The 20,891-nt window shown below is 42.0% G+C and overlaps 2 protein-coding genes across 14 annotated transcripts in view; both read left to right on the forward strand.

The window, feature by feature from the left end:
• The first annotated feature begins 1,080 nt into the window (after window positions 1-1,080).
• Window positions 1,081-8,588, forward strand: LOC133410721 (small ubiquitin-related modifier 3-like). Its single transcript, XM_061692195.1, has 4 exons — window positions 1,081-1,257; window positions 1,744-1,872; window positions 1,962-2,033; window positions 7,923-8,588. The coding sequence occupies exons 1-4, from the start codon at window positions 1,237-1,239 to the stop codon at window positions 7,986-7,988; spliced, it is 288 nt and encodes a 95-aa protein (XP_061548179.1). The 5' UTR covers window positions 1,081-1,236; the 3' UTR covers window positions 7,989-8,588.
• Window positions 8,589-13,950: 5,362 nt separating this feature from the next.
• Window positions 13,951-20,891, forward strand: part of fmnl2a (formin-like 2a) — a 77,672-nt gene continuing 70,731 nt past the window's right edge. For 3 of the 13 annotated variants that reach the window (XM_061691724.1, XM_061691725.1, XM_061691729.1), the window contains exon 1: window positions 13,951-14,846. In XM_061691724.1, the coding sequence (XP_061547708.1) occupies window positions 14,733-14,846 (114 nt within the window). In that variant the 5' untranslated portion in view covers window positions 13,951-14,732. The remainder of the gene's footprint in view (window positions 14,847-20,891) is intronic. The other 10 variants (XM_061691726.1, XM_061691731.1, XM_061691735.1 and 7 more) reach the window with 6 other exon arrangements.

Consider the following 20,891-nt stretch of genomic DNA (forward strand, 5'->3'; position numbering starts at 1 on the left):
GCAACACATGACACATCACTCACTTCAAAGACGCATAAACAATCATGGGCAATGAACTGTATGCACCATCATGGATACATTTACAGTTATCGACACTCACACTTTTCCTAATTCAAGGTTTCAACACCCACACTTCCCGATGAAATGTTTCAAACCCCTCACTTTTCCTGATGAAAGGTTTCAAAGCCCACACATTTTTTTGGGATGAAATGTTTCAACACCCACAGTTTTTCAATGAAATTTGTCAACACCCACACTTTCACTGACAAAATATTTTAGCGCCAATGCTTCTGGACAAAAGGTTTCAACACCCACACTTTTCCAATACCAAAACCTTTCCCAGATAAAAGGTTGCAACACCCAGACTTTCAAAAGCCCACACTTTTCCAGACAAAGTTTCAACAGTCGCACTTTTCCTGACGAAAGGTTTCAATGCCCGCACTTTCTTGATGAGTGTTTTCAACGGCTACACCTTTGCCAACTTTAGTGGCGACGTGGGTAAGTACGCCCTGTAACCGGAAGGTCCCCGTTTCAAATCAACACCCACACGTTTCCTGGTGAAAGGTTTCAACACGCTTTTCCAGACAAAATGTTTCAATAACCTGACTTTTTGTGTCGAAAGGCTTCAACACACCCACACTTTTGCCACCAAAAGGCTTCAATACCCACACCTTTCTCAACAAAAAAGGTTCCAACACCAACACACACTTTGCCCAATGAAATCAAAACCCTTACTTTTTATGAAGAAAGGTTTCAACACATTATTTTCCAGATGAACGTTTCAACACCCATAATTTTCCAGACGAAAGATTTCAACACCCACACTTTTCTCGCTAACTACTGTAACAGTGATAGACATATTTGAATGCAGTCACACTTGTGTGAATGAATGAATGTCAACATTTACCCAATAATAATCCTGAAGTGTGTGATTGTTCCCACTGCCCCCGACTCCTTCTACTCTTTCTCACGTGAACGCGCGCCGGCACCTCTCGGCCACGCGCAAATCGCCGCGCGCGCTCCCGCGACCAGAGGCCCGCCCAGCGGATCGGACCACGTGATCTCCCGTGATCGAATTACAGTTTAAATTTAGGTGCGCGCGCCTGGCGCACACGAAACAAGAAGGAGAAAAAGACGGTAGTCGACGGACGGACTGGGGACGCCTCGCCGCGGCTCAGCGAACAGTCGGTCTCCTCCCTCGATTCACGCATCTCCTACCGCCTCAAACACGCAAGAATGTCAGACGAAAAGCCAAAGGTGAGTGACTCCCCCCCCTCCCCCCTCCACCGTTGTGGATGAGGGAGCTTACCGCGAGCTCAACGCTTGGCACTGGATGCTAATGCTAAGCTAACGCCGCCGGATGGCGCATTTGAGCGGGTAAGGGAGGGGGTGTTAAAACAAAGGTTGGCAAATTTGGACAATTTCTCCACTAATGGGCAATGTTCGATACATTTTCTTTGCGTAACATCCCCCTAACGTATATTCTACGTGGATACCGCGCGTCTTGTTTGCCCCGCGGTGTAGTTGTATGAGAGAAAAGTGGTAGTCTGTTCCTTTCGTTTGCGCCATTGTGGCTTTCTGCGCCAGTTCCAACACGGGCTAGCTCGACGTGCTAACCAGGCCAGCTAGGGGAAAAAAAAAAAAAAAAAAGACTCACAGACTCTCCATTCCCTCGCTATATCTTGGTTTTTAGCTTTCGCACACTGTTGTAATTGACCCCTTTTGTTTTGTGTGTGTGCGCAGGAAGGCGTGAAGACTGAGAACGACCACATTAACCTGAAAGTGGCCGGTCAAGATGGCTCGGTGGTACAGTTTAAAATCAAGAGGCACACTGCTCTCAACAAGCTCATGAAGGCGTACTGTGAACGGCAGGTACGTGTAAAGCATGGTGCTGTAGTCTTGTAGTTTTGCCAAATTGTATTGTGTTCTTATCCCAAAAATATATATTTGTCTGTTCCCAGGGACTGTCGATTCGTCAAATAAGGTTTAGGTTTGATGGGCAGCCGATAAATGAGATGGACACACCTTCACAGGTTGGTTGCACACATCACCACCTCTTATTAGAAATGACAATATGGCAGAGTATATAAATATAAATTTTTCATGGGGTTTACATTCCAAAAACTGCAGTGAAAAGCATAATCCCACAAACACTGAACACCACCCCTAAAAATGCATTTTCCTGTAACTTAAAACCATAACTGCGCCTCTGATTAAAAAAAAAAATAAAATAAGAGACTGATGCACTCCCCAGTAGGGTGAACCCCCGTTTATAACTGGGAAGACATTCCAGACTTATTTGTGATAGAGAGACAATCCACCCAGCCATTTCCCATACTGCTCATCCTCATAACAGTCACTGTGAGCTGCACGTGATCCCACCTGACTCTGGGCAAGAGGTGGAATATACCATGGACTGGTTGCCAGCCAATTTCAGGGCACATTGACAACCATTCACACTTGGATAGTTTAGTCTTCAATAAACATAACATATTTTTTGTATGTGGGAGGATACCAGAGTATGACTAGAACATATAAACTCCACATGAGGAGCCAAAGTTTGAACATCCAACCTCAGAGCTGTGAGGCAGATATGCTAACAAATTGCCCACTGTCCCTGCAGAGAAACTATAAAATATCCATCCATTTTCTTAACCACTTATCCTCACTAGGGTCACAGGTGTGCTGGCACCTACCTCATCTGACTTTGGGAGAGAGGCACGGTACACCCTGAACCGTAAAGGGCACATAGACAAACGATGATTCGGACTCACATTCACACCTATAGACAATTTAGTCTTCAATCAATTTACCATGCATGTTTTTTTTTTTTTGTTGTTGTTGCTACAACCCCAGCTTCATGCTTTAGACACTTTAACCCATTGAAACACACTTGAACTTATATAAACAGTTACTGTATTTTCACAACCATAAGGCACACCATATTAAAAGGTGCCGTCTCAGTTACGGGGTCTATTTCTGTATTTAAAACGCACATAAGGCGCACTGTATTATTGGGCGCAGGCATGGTAAAACATACGCTAGCTTAAAACATACGGTAGCATGCATGCACGCTAAAACAATGTTTTTAAAAAGGCAGTGGGAGCAAAACTGAGTTCGGTTGTACTTTATTGAAGTATTTAACAATGTACTCACGTTATTTTTTGATCAATCCTCATCCACAAATCCATCAAAGTCCTCATCTTCTGTATCTGAAATGTACAGCTGGGCAAGTTCTCCATCAAACACGGCAGGTTCCCTCTCGTCATTGTCTGAGTCAGTCTCGTTGCCGTGCGGCTCCTCAGAAATGATGCGGGCTTTTATGAACACTCGAATAGTGCAAGCAGACACGTTTACCCAAGCATCCACAATCCATTCAAAAATTGTGGTGTAACTCGCCCGGCGCTGCCTCCTAGTCTTAGTAAAGATGTGTTCGCCATCTGTCATCCATCGCTCCCACAACTTCATTTTGAACGGCATGTTTACACCGATGTCCAGCGGTTGGAGTTCCTTCATCAAGCCTCCTGGGATGATGGCAAGCTCAGAGTTATTGCACTCAGTCGAATGGTGACTGCAGAGACGCTTCTCTCGGCTGTTCTTTGCTCATTAATCCCCTGCTCGAGTTGGTCTTCCAACTTGGGCCACCTCGCCTTGTTTCCACGGAAACTCAGCTTTGTCTTCTTGACTTGGTGAAGGTCGTTTTCCTGCTTCCGCCACTTGCGAACCATGGATTCGTTGGTCTTGAATTATCTCACGGCTGTTCGATTCCCATGTTCCTCCGTGTAACTGATAACTTGCAGTTTAAACTGCTTTGTAAGCGTGTCTCTTCATAGGGGCCATTTTTGGGGGTCCTTAGCCAAACCGATGTCGATTTGCACCATGCACATACTGCCGCTATATACCTACTGGGCGTGTGCCTTTAGCGTCCTCTGTCACGCGCACCCTTCCCCCTTTAACGACTGCATGCTGTCCTCAGCCACCTCCGCCTTTCCTCTATATAAGCGGCGTGTCAGCAGGAAATGCTCCCAGTCAGTCAAGCGGCGCGCTCATCACACAAAAACATTTATGGATTTCGGAACTCGGTGCACTCATAATGCGTGCCACATTAAAAGGCGCCCCGTCCATTTTGGATAAAATGTAAGACTTAAGTGCGCTTTATGGTCAAGAAAATATGGTAGTGTTCTTTAGTGCCTGTTCTTACTCGTGCTCACAAAGTTCTCCATGTAAGAGGCAAATCCTGGTCGCTTCAAGCTGTTTGTCACTTCTGTTTGAAGTTTGGTGTAAAACTGACACATTTTCGAGCAGAGCTGCCAAATATTACGGAATGTCCGTATTTTGTTACAGAAATCACTAAACGTTGACTCGTTATGGCTGTAATACTGATTGTTCCGGATCTTGGAAAGAAAAATAATCTAGCGTCCACACTGAATAGCTGCTTGGTGCACGCACTTTTATTACCCCCTTCCCCAGCTGCGAGGGCACAAGGCGAAAGTGGTCTTTGCGTCCGGTGTCAACGTATTGTAAGTCACAGATCATCGCCTTCATGGTAGCTGATAGCAAATAAGCTACACTTCTTACCATGCTCTTTACAAGCGTCACGAAGGGAGGACGAGGAGTGGGTAGGCAAAGATGACGTAAAAGCCTTGCTAATTGCTAAGCTATCACTATGCAGTCACAAAACATTAAAATAAGGGATTTGGTCATACAGCACACTTGTCACAGAAGTCTGGCTGCAACTGCGTTTTTGCTGTGAGTAACCAACTTTGAAAAACAAAATGGGCTGTTTAATGTGTTTAGGACTATAAATATAAAATAGTCCACGTCCACACAGGACGCACCGTCTGAACCGGAAATTACTAATTCACTGCACGTCACTTCAGAACGTGGGCTGGTTAATTATATTATTTATAAATATTTGTAATGCAAGATCTTTATTAGTACCACAATGGGGAAATTTGCATTGTTTCAGCTGCATTTGTGGCTATAGAAGATAATGTAATATAAGTAGCATGCAAAAGAAGACAAGACACACAAACAGCGCATACAACAATGCTCAAAGGCATATTCTCTTACCTATTGGAATTTAGTTGGGGAATTTATTTTTACTTCTCTTCCTCCATCCATTTTCTGTACCGCTTATCCGCACTAGGGTCGCGGGCATGCTGAAGCCTATCCCAGCTATCTTTGAGCGAGAGGTGGGGTACACCCTGAACTGGTCGCCAGCCAATGCCATGGCACATATAAACAATCATTCGCACTCACATTCATACCTATGGGCAATTTAGTCTTCAATCAGCCTACCATGCATATTTTTGGGATGTGGGAGGAAACCGGAGTACCCGGAGAAAACCCACGCAGGCACGGGGAGAACATGCAAACTCCACACAGGCGGCGCAGGGAGTTGAACCCCGGTCCTCAGAACTGTGAGGCAGATGTGCTAACCAGTCTTACACCGTGCTTCCTACTTCTCTGCTTCTTGCTTGTAATTACACTGCATCTCTTCCAGTAGACCTCAGTGCTGCAGCACTACATGGTACAGTGCTGAAGGTGTGCAAATCAAAATTCAGATTTGCCTGTGTATTGTTAAAAAAAACAGAAAAAAAAAACCTTTTTAAAGCCATAAATTATTTAAAAATCTGCGATATAGTGCGGGTTTGAACGATTGTCGATGAAACCGGGAAATGCAAGGATTTGTAAATCTTAAGTATCCGTTTTGAGGGCATTTCTGCTTCAAGCAAATGAGCCACTGCTCACACTGACTCTCCTCAAATGCGGGGCAACACAGACTACGGCTTTGAATGAATGAAGACCAAAATAAGCCCTTTAAAAGTGCTGTGTTCAAGTAGTCTGACATGGCAATGACAACAACTAGCTAGGAATTGCACTTCCCTCACGAATTATATTGAAGTGCTGAGAGTTGTTCAAGGTGGAAGTCCAAAGAATATTACATGGCCTACAAGGGTTGGGTAAAAATATTGATTCATCAATGCGTTGCAGTATTCCCCTCCCCATTTCAATATCGAATCAACAAATCCTTTGAATCCGTTCAACTCCTGGCCAGTGGGTCACATCATATGGACTGAAGCCGCATTGACCAAACAACAACAAAATGGCAACAAAGGCAAGCGAGCGGCAGTGTAAAGCCAGTTCATTCTACTTTCAAATCTGGTGTTTGGGGTCATTTGGATTGCCCTGTAATTGCGGAACACAAAAGCTACCCCGAAGCCGTACATGGAGTTGAGACGACAGTCTTGGAATTGTTAGTCAGCAGAAAGAGTGTATTTCCAGAGCGACTAACCTCTACGTAGATATCTCTAATTTCCAACGAGTGGGAAATGTCTAAGCACTACTTTACTGTTTGACAGGTCTGTCTGTGGCCTGTCAAAAAAAAAAAAGCTCGTCCTCTTACTTCAATTTAGTTCCTTGGCACTAAGATGACAAAAGATGGTGCCAAAGCACTGCTTTTCTATTAGACAGGACTGGACTCGGGCCTGTCTAACTAAATCTCCTCTCCTCACTTTAACGTAGTTCTTTGGTACCAACATGATGCCAAAGAACTACTTTTATATTAGAAAGGCTGTAGCCTGTCTAAATGAAGCTCCTCTCTCAGTTTGGGGATGTCCAAGCTGGCCCGGAGGACATTTTTGGCCCACCACCCATTTTTTGTCTTTGCGGCATGTGCTGAAAATACTTGCAGTGCTTTTCCATTGTTTTTAGAGGTGGGGCCAGTTTGAAAAGTATGGTTGTGAAAAAGATTTTTTGGAAGGGGGTGTTGCAACACTCATCCTCCATGGGTGTGATGTGCATGAGCTAAGGGTGTTGTTTTTGTAGACCTTTACTAGATATGCAAAGAAACTTAACTAAAATGGTGGCAAAATTACTTTTCATACCCCTAAAGATTGGTACGTTTCAAGGTCATATTTGTAAGCATATATTAGTGGTCCTCCAGTAAACATTACTTTAAAAATTGTCAGTTTCCTACGGATTGCTCTTGTTTTGGTTCTCAATTTGAAGAGCTTCTCAGGGCAACAGCGGATCTATTCTTGTAGGGTACAGGGCTCAAAATCCTGAAAAATCAAAATTTTCCTCTCAACCCTTTAACAGAAAGCTGTGACGTAGCAGTAAAAACAATATATAATTGCTTGATGCTTAAGCGGGTTTAATAAAATTGGAAGAATTCCAAAGTGGCCCACACATCCTTGAATTTTACACTATGCAGCCCTCGGAGGAAAACGTTTTGACACTCCGGCCTCAACATTGTTCCTTGACACGAAGATGCCACCAAAGCATTATTCCATTAGGAAGGGCCGAGTTCTGTCAAAATGAAGGATCTTCGGAGCACTTCAACATAGTTCCTTGGCACCAAGATGCCACTGAGGTAATGCTTTTTATATTAGACAGTGGTTTGGCCTGAGTGTAAAAATGGTGACTTGGTAACTTTTGCTAAATAATGGATAGGCCCCCCCACCCTAAAACACAAAGGCGCGCACGCACACACACACACACACACACACACACAAATTGCAAATACCGAACCTCACATATGTAGGGCTCCATTGTTTATTTTACTTGATGTATTTTGAAATTTAGCACTATTGTGACAGTATTTCAGTTAAGACGAGGCTGTGTAGTTGCTATGCTGCAATACTGTAAAATGTCTAACTTAAAATTTCCTCATAATAGAAATCTGTTGGTGTCAAACTGTTGCCACCATATGTTTTTTTTTTTTTTTTTTTTTTTTTAAACTCAATTTCATTTATAGAGCACTTAAAAAACACAGCTGAAGCAGCTATAAAAAAAAAGTTTACATTAAACAATGACAAGTTGTCCTTCCTGTTGTGACATTATGAGAAAACACAAAAAAGTACAACACTTCTGGAGTTAATGCTGGATGACTGACATGTCTCATTTGTGTTGTACAGTTGGAAATGGAGGACGAAGACACTATCGACGTTTTCCAGCAACAGACAGGAGGAGACTATTCTTAAGTGGAGAGCCTCCTCTTTGGGGATTGCATCCACACTTGTTTTCATGTTGTCATTGTTTATTATTGTTTCCTTTTTGGTTTTATTAACCCCACCCCCTTACATTTTGCTGCCAGGTTTTTCGCCACAAGTGGTTTTTACATTTCTTTAAATTGGGATAAGTAGTTTATTTCACATAAAGGAGAAAGGCCATTTGTGTCCAATGGTAGGGACGCTTACAAAAATTCACTAGAACTTCATGCCAAAATTATTTTCGAATTATATTGTCAGGTTGAATTCAGGATATTCCCAACAAAGTATTTTGGAAGGCTCTGGAGCTAAAACAAATTGCGTAATTTCATCGCGCACTTATTATTATTATTATTATTTTATTTTTTTGGTAGCTATATTCCCAGTGACTTGTATTCACGTTTGCAGAGAAAGATGCGTACTGTATGATTGATATAGCTCTGTATGTGAATGTCTCGCTTGGAGAAGATTGAGCTGAATGCTAAATGTAAAGTCAGTCACGTCATGTTACTGGACCAAAAAAAGTAAAACCACAATCGCTAAATAAAGTGTTGTTTTTTTTAAATAAAGGGTCTTGTTTTGTGTCAAATGCAAGCTGTATTGTGTCTTTTACTATTAGAAGAAAGCCTTTCTAATAATACCATTTGGTTGGGGTTTTCTTTCTTTTTTAAGCAACCTTTTGTGGTCATTGAACCGTTAACAATGTTCGATAACTTCAGCAGTTGTCTTTCAAAACTTCTTGATTGGCTGAAAGCTTGCCTGCGATATCATTAAGATGTATCAGCTTCATGAAGTCAAAATGCATCCAGGTTTTCGTCTCCTAAGGTTGAGGCTGGTGTAATATGTTTTACATACACCAGAGGACGCTGTGGCTCCTGATAACAGGATTTATTGACTGTACAGTAGACTTAGTCTAATAGCATAATTGCCTGCCATTAACTGTCACAGTATCAGTAAATAGCAATGTGGTTTAAAAAAGAAAAACTGTAATCGAGATCACAGGGTGTTTCGTTTTCTTTTGTTTGCACGCATGATCTATTTGAATAAGTGTTTTAAGTTTGTCCGAAGACACCAGCCATAAAAAAAACTAAGAAGTTCGTCTTCAATCACTTAATCAATCGTAGTTATGATCGTGAGCAAAGCCTACACAAGAAGTCCGCTGGTGTGTTCCGCGTTGCTCACGTGACGTTCCGCATATAGCGGATTGTACTATTGGCTAACAACATGAGTATGGAGTGTTAAAAACAGGTGGCAGCAGTTACCGTCATACTCTTCATTTGATTGTCGTATTCTCTTATATGAAGTAAGGGCATATTTGCCTTTTTATTGAAATTTTAGGATGATCTTAAAATATGGTATATGTTTTTACAACAATTGATCAACAGTACCTCAGCATCAAAAAGGAAGTGGCCACTGATCTTAGGGTCTCATAATGTGTCATCAGCAGTTTGGGGAGAGACGCAAGTTGTGCAAAAAGTCCTTGAACACGTGCATTCATCAGTTCAGACAAGGTCAAAGGTGATAGTGCATTTTTTGGGTTTGTCCTGAAATTTCACCCAAAAGCCCAATATCCCTAACTCTGTGACTGGAGTGTATTTATGGCCTTGAGACTCGTGGCACCCGTAACCCTTTAAATACCAGTGTGTCACATTTTGCCGTGATGACCATGTTATATCTTGAACAAAAAGACACTTGTGGCTGGTTTCACAGCTCATTCCCTGTACCTTATGGCATGTGACGCCATGTTGACAGCACACAGTTTGTTCATTATGCAGTGTAACAGATGGCTTATTGAAAACATGTTCAAGCATTTCAAGTAATTAAAAAAAAAAAGGGGACGCCCAGTACAATACTTGACATTCACTGTAATTCACTGAATTGCTAATGGGAGATTTGAAAATATTCATGATACATGCAGAAATACAGACATTTCATTTGGTACACTATATGTGGATTTGAAGGACAAACTACTGTACTTGAATACGGTACATGAGTACTATACAGAGGATGTGAACAGCAGTGAGAATAATCAGCATTATGAAATATCTATAGTGGCTAAAATAAGCATTTGATATGCCATGGATTTTGTCAAGTTTTGCCACTTGCAAAGAATTGAGAGGTCTGTAATATTCCTTGTAAGTAGGCTACACTTCAACAGTGAGAGACAATCTAAAAAAATAATTCCCCCCCAAAAAAACATTTGTTTGATTTTTAAAAACAGTAATTATTTCATGTTATTGCTTGAAAAAAGTATTTGATACAATAGAAAAATAACCATTCACAATTACAGTACATAGTTCAAATGTGTCCTGGTGTTTTTGATCAGGTGTCCACACTCTTACTTCAAGAATTTTGGCCAACTCCTACGTGCAGCTATTCTCCAGATCTTGGGACAGGACACATGAGACTTGAGCAGGGGTACCTTGCATGTGCTGCAGGATTTTAATACACGATTGTGTGCTGTGTTTTTAATGGTAATCTTTAAAACTGTGGTCCCAGCTCTCTTCTGGTCATTGCCCAGGTCCTCCCACGTAGTTCTGAACTGAACACTTATCGTTCTAATGACAGTTGATACTCTACGAGGCGAAATCTTGCATGGAGCCCCATCTGAGGGAGCTAGATGGTCATCTTAAGTTTCTTCCATTTTCTAGTACTGTAAATTATTATTATATTATAATATATTTTTTATGTGAAATGTGGATGTGAGATTGATTATTTTTTATGACATTGTTTTATTAATGACACATTAACTGATTATTCAATAAGATAAATGCTATCCATCCATGCGTTTTCTTCTGCTTATCCGGGGTCGGGTCGCAGAGGAAGCACCTTAAGATGAGAAAGAGACAAATGACAGTACTTTAATTAACCATCCATCCATTCTCTCAATTGCTTTTCCTCACTCGGGTCGTGGGTGCTGGCGCCCACAGCATGCAGGACTTTAAAAAAATGTTTTAAATGCTCGGTGGGTCGCATAAAAGACTAATAGGCCCTATGTCTCCCACCCAGCTGTACCCCCCCCCCCCCCCCCGCACTCAATAATTAGCTTTTGCACGTGAACGTAATACCCGAGCCCCCGCACCCAATTATTAGCTTTTGCAGGTGTACGTAATAAAGTGTCTGGTAAGCGTCTAGTTGCTTATTGGCAATGCAATGCATCTTCACCCCACCTGAATTTGGGTCCTCTCAGGCTATATGGGATTTGTTAATATTTAAAAAGAAATGAAAAAGGAGAAGGGGGGTGGTGTGGTTAAATCATGACACAACAGGGATGAGGGGGCAGGGTTGTGGTCTCCACTGCAGGCCCAGCAAATCAAGTTAGCATGCAGCACGTACTGATCGTATGAGGTCAGTCACATCCAGCTAACCTCACACGTGACGTGATGCACTCCAGCTGCCTGAATAGAAGCAGTTTGTGTGTGTGTGCGGACAACCACTCGCTCCACTCATCTCCACAGCTCCCCATCCTGATGTCACCCTCGCTGCGTCGTCCCCACCCTGTCCACAGATGTATCAATGATTGTGTTTGCGCTGTTGTAATGAATTGAATCGCAAGTGGTTTAGAATAACCTATGTTCTCATAGAGAGGCAGTCGACGGTTATCCAAGTCAAAGCAATTTTATTTATACAGAATCTCCAATTCACAGCAAATGTTATCTCAAGGCACTTCACAGATTGATCAGGTCAAGAAGCACACTCATGCAAGCCTGCCAAATTTTAATGACAAAAAAAAAATCGCCAAGTACCCTATGTAAAATGAGGACGCGCATTGTCTCTACTCTCAAACCCCGTGGACGTTGTCTGCTTAATACGCTGAAACCACGCTGCGGTCAACTGACAATCAAATACCATTCCTACAACTTAAAAAATGGATGCTACTTTGTCTAGCATCTTTCTTATGCCTACAACATCCCTACATGTTTGAGGCGTGAAAATATATCCGCTTAAAGCAGGGGTGTCCAACTTGGGGATAGTAGTAAGTGTTGCTAATTTTGTCCACTGTAGGTGGAAATGACGACCACTTAAATGACATTCTGAAATTGGCTGCTGCTCAAGATTTGACACCTGATATTGATGCACTCGTGAATGCTAAAAGATTCAGGACCAAATTAAGGCAACTTCGCAGAAAATGCTGTGACTTCGTGCGCAGTAAAGGAAACATCGATCCATTTTCTGAGCCGCTTCTCCTCACTAGGGTCACGGGCGTGCTGGAGCCTATCCCAGCTATCGTCGGGCAGGAGGCGGGGTACACCCTGAACTGGTTGCCAGCTAATCGCAGGGCACATAGAAACAAATAACCATTTCGCACTCACATTCATACCTACGGGCAATTTAGAGTCCCCAATTAACACATGTTTTTGGGATGTGGGAGGAAACCGGAGTGCCCGGAGAAAACCCACACAGGCACAGGGAGAACATGCAAACTCCACAGGCGGGACCGGGGATTGAACCCCAGTCCTCAGAACTGTGAGGCTGACGCTCTAACCAGTTGGCCACCATGCCGCCTGTAAAAGAAACAGTTCTGTTTAAATGAATGGCAGGGTACCTTCTGTAGAAATATTTCAAAACACTGAATATTGCAAAATGTCAGTCAACAGCTTCAGTTCAAAAGAGTATGGTTTGGTGGACCACTTTTATGTTTGTTTTTTTTCATGCACTGCCACGTCCATCTATTCATCCATTTTCTTCCGCTTATCCGTACATGGGGGCAGCAGTTTTAGCAGGTAAACCCAGACTTCCCTCTCCCCAGTCACTTCATCCAGCTCTTCTGGGAGGATCCCGAGGCCAAACGATAGACATACCCGTCCTTCAAGGGGCCTCTTCCTTTGGGACCCCCAGCAGTGACGACTTTGCATCAGGGGCAGGTCAGATGGTGCCCACCAGATGACGATGTTTTTATTTTCTGTTAACTTATATATTTAACCAATAAAAATAAAGATAAAGACATAAAATGTATTAACATTAATTAATAAATCATTTAAAAACTATATATTTTTTGTCTGACTTGTTCTCAATTAAGCCTCTAATTCCCATTAAAATGATCCAGTGGGCGAGGCTACAAAATGCCGTCTTTTCACTGGCCAATGGGGCACAAACTTATCCTAGCAACATGTAGCCAAGTGAACTATGACATAACCCAGGAAGAGGAATCCGACTATCGCTATATGTTATCATGACGCTGTGACGTTTTGAAACAAATTTGAATAAAACACGCAAGAAAATATTACGAAATAATTTTAACGCTCTCCAGTACCATTTGCTAGTGTACTTTCCTGAATGTGTGTTTGTCTGACTTCTTCTTCCTTCTCTGGGGCGCAGGCGATTCAGCCCAGTGGGCGTGGCAACAAAAATGTTGTCTTTCCATTGGCCCAAGGGGCGCAAACGTTGTGTTGCAATTACATGAATATTGCCCAGCAACAAAACTAACACGCTGTAAAGTTTCGAAAATGTTTAGAATAAAACATGGAAATATACGATACATACTTTTAAAACGTTCTTTTGCCATATGGTGACGTATTTTCCTCAATGTATGTTTACCTTTGACTTCACTTTCCGGTTAAGGGGCGTGGCTACAAATGCCATCTTTTAATTGGCCTCTGGGGTGCAAAAGTTGTGATCCGTGAATTTTGCGTAGCAACAAAACTGTGCCACAGAGAACTTTGACACAAATTTGAATAAAACGTATTAAAATAAACAAGTACATAATTTCAAAACTCTCAAGCGCCATTTGGTGGTTTAATTCATTTCCTTAACAGAATGACTAAAGTACACAAATTTCTGTGTGTCCCTGTTGACTTTCTTTTCCTGTTCAGGGGCACGGGAGAGGCAGCCCAGGGGGCGTGGCTATACAAATACTGTTTTTCATTGGCCTGTGGTGCACAGACTTTATAGTCCACGAACTTTGCTTCGTGGACTATAAAGCACGACAAGTAGTCGGGCTTGCTTGATGACGTTACATGAAAGTAAGAATGCGCCTTAACTAAACCTCTTTGATGTGTTTATGAGCTACGTACGTGCGTTTGTCTTGGAAAGACAACTTAAACGTTAAAAAGGGACTTCAAATGTTAAGAAGAGTATTTCTTCGTCAGAAAAAAAACCCGCCACTGACACCCAGGGGGATTCCCTTGTTTTCTGGGACTCAAAGTACCACAATGCAATAGAAATAATGGTATCTCCTTGGCTACGGCTTTAGGAGAGCTACGCCCTGGAGGAAAAGAAGGCGAAGGAGGCTTGGCCCGGCTGAAAGGAGTCATTGTGGGGCGGGATGAGCGTGTGTGAAGCCGCCGTGTGACCGTGTGTGTCTTCTCAGCGGAGGAGGGATTAGTTAATGAGCACACACATCACCTCCTCGTCGGGACTACTGCGCGACGTGGAAAGTAAGTGCAAAGCTTGAATCATGCCCCTCGTCACCCTCGCCGACTGGAAGCGCGGTCGAAATTGGGCGAAATTCGGATAACAGCGAGAGAAGTTTCGAGGTCTCTCTTCCGACTACCACCAGCAGCAGCAGCACCTCTGTAGCCACCCGCCTCTCCTCCGCATTGTGCTGCCGGGAAAATGCGTCCACGCCAGGGGCCCGCCGCGCTCCGCTGCCCCCCTCCTTACTCCCCACATGTGTTCAATATGTTCAAGAAGTGAACACGGGCAAGGAATAGAACATTTTTTTTTGTTTTTAAACACTAGTGGATAATTTTCATTTGTAGGTCGAACTGAAAAAGCAACTGTTCGCTCTAACTCAACATGGGGAACGCAGGGAGCATAGACCAGCACACGGATCTCAGGGGCCACAACATGCCCCTAAAACTACCCATGCCCGACCCGGGGGAACTGGAGGAAAGATTCGCTATCGTTTTGGTAAGTGAAAGAAAAAAAGTTTTCAAAATGTGTGCCTGCTCTTTGTCCGTGTTGGTACTGGACAGCTGTGTGAGTAGGGGTTGGACCCCTGGGAGTCCCACACGCCTGATATCTTTTGTTGTTACCACAACCTGGTTGGAGACCAAGCTAAAGATCCCAGTGTCATGTTGCTCCTGATTAAAGGCTTCAAAACGTTTTCAGCCTCAAACGTAGTTAACTATAGCACATCTTAGCATAACATCAGTATACATTGTACAAAAACGAATAATAAAGTACACGAGAGTGAATCCATATTGGGACCCAACCCCATGTTTTGCAACCCCTGCTCCATGATAACATATTTCATAATCTGGAAAAAAATCTTCAAAGGTTTGACTAATGCAGTAGTAACAAACTTTTTTTCCACCCAGCAAGTACCAATTAAGAAAATGACTCTTGTACTAAAACGTTAAATACAACTGAACTAAATACGGCTCACAGTGTTTATTTTATGACTAAACACTACTTACAATTGCAATATATAGGCTTTGAAGCTGTTTTCCCCACTTTTATGAGGTCACTTAAGTGGCTGGACCATGTTGTCACCTTGTAATAAACAGTGTACAGTACATGCCAAGTACTGATCTTCCTGGACCGGGTACAGTGTTAGCATAGCTATATAGTCCTGTGTTATTTATAGTCAAAACCAAGGCAGATAAATTCTCAAAACGTAGTTGACTGGTATAATACTGGTATATTACAAGAGATGAATAAGCTCCCTCTGCCTTTAAGAAACTTTAGCTTGGTTTTTTTGTGTGCAATTTTGCTCGCTAGCACTAAAAACTGACTTCACTGAGGTGTAATTTAGCTCATTTTCAACTGACGCTGTCAGAAAGGTATGCATTTAACAATTAAGCAGAAAAATGCTACCCGTAGGAGTTGTCATAGTGGATGTAGTGCAATATGGAATTGTTGGCGTCATGTTGTGCCTTTTAAGTAGGGTACACAAAGACTTATTTTGTTTTTACATAATAACCGATATTTTTCTAAACTGAAATTCGGAAGTAAAAGTAGTAGGTAGTGAACGAGAAGTAGAAGAAGCTAGGCTAATGTTATCTTACCTTGTAACTCCACTACATTGCACATCCAAACTCTTCATTGTGGGCATTTTGACTGTGGTGAGTGACCAGTTAAGGATTTGTGATTGTGAATATTGAACAAGTTTTAACATTTATGAGGTTTGCGAGGACAATCACTCATAATGCACCACACCACGTAGGGTCATCGTTGAGCATAATCCTTTAGCGACATCGGAGAATCAAGCCTTTCTGAGTTTGATCAGAAAGGAAAAATGCTCAAATTAGGCCTGATTATCAGTATGTGTGTCGCTTTAGACAACAAAGTAGTGGACTCCTCTACAATCAGTTCCACACATTGGACACAATTCTTATCAAACAATTATTCAACTACACACCACAGGATAATCGCATCGCATTATTGGAGAATCAGGCCCTTGTAGACATTGAGTTGAAAAGAAAAACAATCGATCAATCAATCAATCATTATGTCCATCCCTATTACAAAGAACTGCATCACTGCAAGTTTACTACTTCCACTTTAGCAATGTACAATCAAAACCGAGAATGATTACCGCCACCAAGAACATTGCATTTTTAATGTTAGTTACCAGGATTACGCAAAAATTTAGTTTCTCAAGACTTTCTTGGAGGGAGGTTGTTGTTGTGTGCTTCCATGTTGTTCGACATGATTTTGTGGGTAATATTTCCAGCTATACGTCATAGTTTATGAGAATATGCATTGTAAGCCGATAAAGGCCCCAGAAGATGAAGAGTGCAGTCAAGCAGCTGCGGTGAAATTTGAGTAGTGGTTCAGAAATGTGGGTCAAACGTGATTGTCGCCCGCTCATTGCGCTCATAAACATTAGCAGCTCAGTGAGGAAAGGACCTTGGGTCGCGACGGCGACCTTATGGCTTGTGCGATCGTAAAAAAAAAAAAAAAAAAAAAAAGAGAGAGACAAGGTCAAAATATTCTTGCTACATTCATGTGTTTTCAAGTTGGAGGTCGATTTGCCAGTAAGATGATCAAGTGATCCCTGTGTGTCCTGTTTAGGTGGGACGGATATGCTTGCTTCGTGAAACCTTTGGTGATTAGTATGACTTGGCCCGACATGTTAATATTACTCTCTAGTGTTCAAAACCAAAAATGTTTTCTTTGCATTTAAAGTTTTATGAACAGATAATGTCAAAAAAAATCCCTGTCCACAATTACTACTTTTACCCCATGGGCAGTTGTCTGGTTTTCAAATACGTAAAAAAAGTCTTCGTCCTTGAAAACTTTCATGGACAGATTATAAGCGATACTTTGTCCTTTTCCACCCATTGACATGACTTTGTTTTTCAATAGTATGAACATTGTTTTCTTAAGTTTTAGAAGTTTCATGAAAAGATGATAGCGTCAAAATGATTCTTCTCCACAATTACTTATTTTTCAACCATTGAAACTCTCATTACTCCTCCTGTAACTCTAGTCTCAAAGGCAAAACCCAAACCTGTAATCGAGCATAGACATTGAGCTATTTGATCATCAATGTGTTCTTTTGCTCACACAAAAAAATATGGTGTTTTAAACAAAAGGCTTAGATGTTGTGTATCAAGTCTAGATGTAAATACCTGAAAATGATAGCTAAATGTTGATCTTTCCTCTCATATTAATCTTTTACCAGCAACCCAGATGTTTTCAGTGTAGCGCAAAACCACAGGAATTAGCCTCACTGTTCCAATACCTTTGAACAGCATAATAACATCTGTCATGCTTCTTGCTACACACAGAAAGCGGCGCAGTAAAACGAACGCACGCACAACAACAACGCTATGTCCTCCATTGTTCTTTTGGTTGTAAGCCACTAGCACATGCACACTCCCAACACTTAACATGCGCATGGCTCATGTTTTCCCAGACAACCGTGCTGCACACTTACAGCAAAACGACTAGGAGCGTCATTTTCGAAAACGTCCACTCAGGCAACCTGTTCACGTTCCGTTGTCGTGTAAATGGGTGTCCGAAACAACAGTTTTCAGGACACAGTGTGAGGACAAGCCCCCCCTCCTAGTTCCTTCTCAGTGCCAGTGTGATGCCTCCGCTCTTGATGGCATGGAAGCCCTCCAGCATTAGAGGAATTTAGCACCCTAATCGCAGGATTTAAGCCTTACTTACTGTCAATTTAAACTCAAGTCATGTGTGCCTTGTCTTGATTGCCTTTGTGATGACTATGCCTGCTTATCAGCATGAATTGAAATATAAATAGCTGCTGATCAACTACCCTTGTTGCCTACTCATTAATCAGGTCTGCAATGACAAACGTTGCACCGGAAACTAATGATTAGTCATAGCTAGATGAAATCAACTGGAGAGGTAAAATTACTGAGCTTCTCTTTTATACCTGTATAAGTCTATTATCTTTACTAATTATGGACTGTGCCCTCTCTACCATTGTTTTCTCTTACTCTAGGAAAATGGTCTGGCCTGAATTATTAATTTTCTGATCTATTCAAAGAGAAAGAACTGTATCCCCCCAACTACAAACATACTTAACAGTCTAATCAGTCATTATCAAGTCAGTATCAAGTCACATGAGACTACTGTGCCAATTTTCCATCAATTTGCTACCCCAATCATTCTTCATTTTGTGTTTTTCTAGAACTTTCTGGAATTGAAAGAAATTTATTACCTGCCTAATAAATTTGATAAACAGCTAATCCCTGTTTCACGGAAGGGAAGCAGTGGGATTTAAGTGGGGGTCACATTCAAGCACTGGCCTCTGCAAAGATTGCCGCTGCTTATCAAGGATGTAGCGTTTTTTTTAAAAAATGAGTCAACACTGGCGTGCAGCCTGATGCCTCGTGTTTTTGTAGAACAGAATAGAATAAGCCCTTAAAGACACTGTAAAGTGAATTCTGAGATTTGTTTCGAAATACATTATACGTTATATATCCATCCATCCATCCATTCATTCATTTTCTGAGCCGCTTCTCCTCACTAGGGTCGCGGGCATGCTGGAGCCTATCCCAGCTATCATCGGGCAGGAGGCGGGGTACAATTAACGATCATTAAAGCCGATCAGCTGATCAGAATTTTATGCTAAATATCGGCTAAATATCGGCTGATACCGATCAGGCTGATCAGATAGGTGTTTTTCTTCCCGATGTGACAGCCAGTGATTGGACTGGGGATTCACCCAGGCATGACCGCTTTAGAGCGCTTCGTTGTTGCGACATGTAAAAGTCAACCTGGTGGCATATTAATTCAGCCCCTGGAGGCTTTAACCGGATATATTTGTGTGTCTCAAACATGTAGTCATGTGTTGGCATAAGCAAAATGCTAGATAAAATAGAATCCATTTTTCCAGGTCATAGAAGTGGTATTTGACAATTGACAGCTGAGCGGGACGCGCGTTAAGCGCATTCTGCGGACACGCCCACAGCATTTGAGAGCAGAGGGAACAGATTTATTTTTCACAATTTTGAAGCCTCATTTTATATACTTCTCAATTTTTTTGTAATCATTCAAATTTGGCAGGGTTGTTAACAGCACTCTTCTCTGAGGCATGTCAAAATTAGAAGACATTTATTTTCACTTTATAGGGACATATTCCTGAAAGGGTTGAGTTCATAAGTGTGACATGAGATGATGTTCCCACAATGGTCTCAAATTATAGAATAGGTCAACAAAAAGTCCTTCAGGTCACTTTAGCATCAAACGAGTAACCGTTTCTTCGGTATGACAAAACTCCCCTTGAAGTCTCCATCTAACAAATTCCCAGAGTCATGCGTTGAGCTTCTCTGCCACGATAAGAGAGGCCTGTTCATAATCATGTGTCCTTGGCCATGTCGTGGGCTGTAATCTTAACCCAAATTGTCATTGTTTAAAGAACAGGGAGGGTGAATGCCATTTAAATCTTGCAAATCTTGCAATAGTTGGTTAGCGGATCCAAGAGGCAAGGTTTTACGAGACTGTCATGGTATCTGAGGCATGATTAGCCTCTCAGTGTTGATTTAGCCTCCTTGTTGATCAAGTCTGTCGCTTCAAAGTGGCAGTTTCGTCCCTTGAGTGCATTGCGGTGGCTGCAGATGAGTGTGTGAAATGAAGCCAGTCAATCTTGGGAGCAATGGGAGTGGATCACCACCACATTGGAATTCCATCGTCAAATGACCTCAGCCACTTTGCTGGCGCCGTGTCATGTGTTGCTGAGGTGGCGATGCTTACAGTCGTTATGTGTTGACGTGCCATATGGGACTTTAGTTTCATCTGTTGTTCTAGTTGAATTTCAGTCAGTCTGGCCAGATTACATCCAAGATGATTTGCGTGAGGACTGCTCCACTGACACGACGAGCTGATGTTATTGGTGCTGCGTATCCTAAATGCTCATCAGATGAATCGCTCGAGGGATTCCTCATTCAGCTCACAGTGGCAACGTTCATCTAACTGGCCCTGTGTCATTATCGACACTCACATTTTAGCCATATTCAATAAGGGACATTCATTTGAACTCTTCTTTGATTGGTATTGTCAAATGAACAATCTGGACAACTAATCGTGACTGAGCTTTTTTGCAGCTTTTCTCTCACTGCTTTGGTTTCGATGGGTGACTCGCAGTTAGGACCAGAAGTAATCGGCAATTACAGACTGTAGACAGACATTCTGCTTTAATTTAAGAGGTTTCACAAAAATTTAACACTTACCCATGGCCCCACGGACACCAAATTCTTCCCTGACCTTGTTTATGGGTCTTGCTGCCTTCAAATTTATTTGTCTTGGCCATTTAAGAATGTTCCATTTCTTTGTCTTCAACAAGTCGAGAGTTGCTTATGCAGTATGTTTTGGGACATCTGCACTGCGAAGTTTAAATGTAATCTGAAAGAGTATATTGTTGCTGTCAGGCGGAATCCTCACATCCCCCAAATGACTTATTTTCAGTAAATAAATTAAAAAAAAGACACATCTTGCTTGAGTTTCCAAAAACCTCAATTTAGTATTATACCTTATATT

The sequence above is a fragment of the Phycodurus eques genome, chromosome 12 (assembly GCF_024500275.1).
Source record: "Phycodurus eques isolate BA_2022a chromosome 12, UOR_Pequ_1.1, whole genome shotgun sequence".
Lineage (NCBI taxonomy): Eukaryota > Metazoa > Chordata > Actinopteri > Syngnathiformes > Syngnathidae > Phycodurus > Phycodurus eques.

Coding starts and splice junctions, on each gene's coding strand:
- LOC133410721 (XM_061692195.1), top strand. CDS start 1,237: ATGTCAGACGAAAAGCCAAAG. Junction 1,258..1,743: donor TGTCAGACGAAAAGCCAAAG/GTGAGTGACTCC, acceptor GTGTGTGCGCAG/GAAGGCGTGAAGACTGAGAA. Junction 1,873..1,961: donor AGGCGTACTGTGAACGGCAG/GTACGTGTAAAG, acceptor GTCTGTTCCCAG/GGACTGTCGATTCGTCAAAT.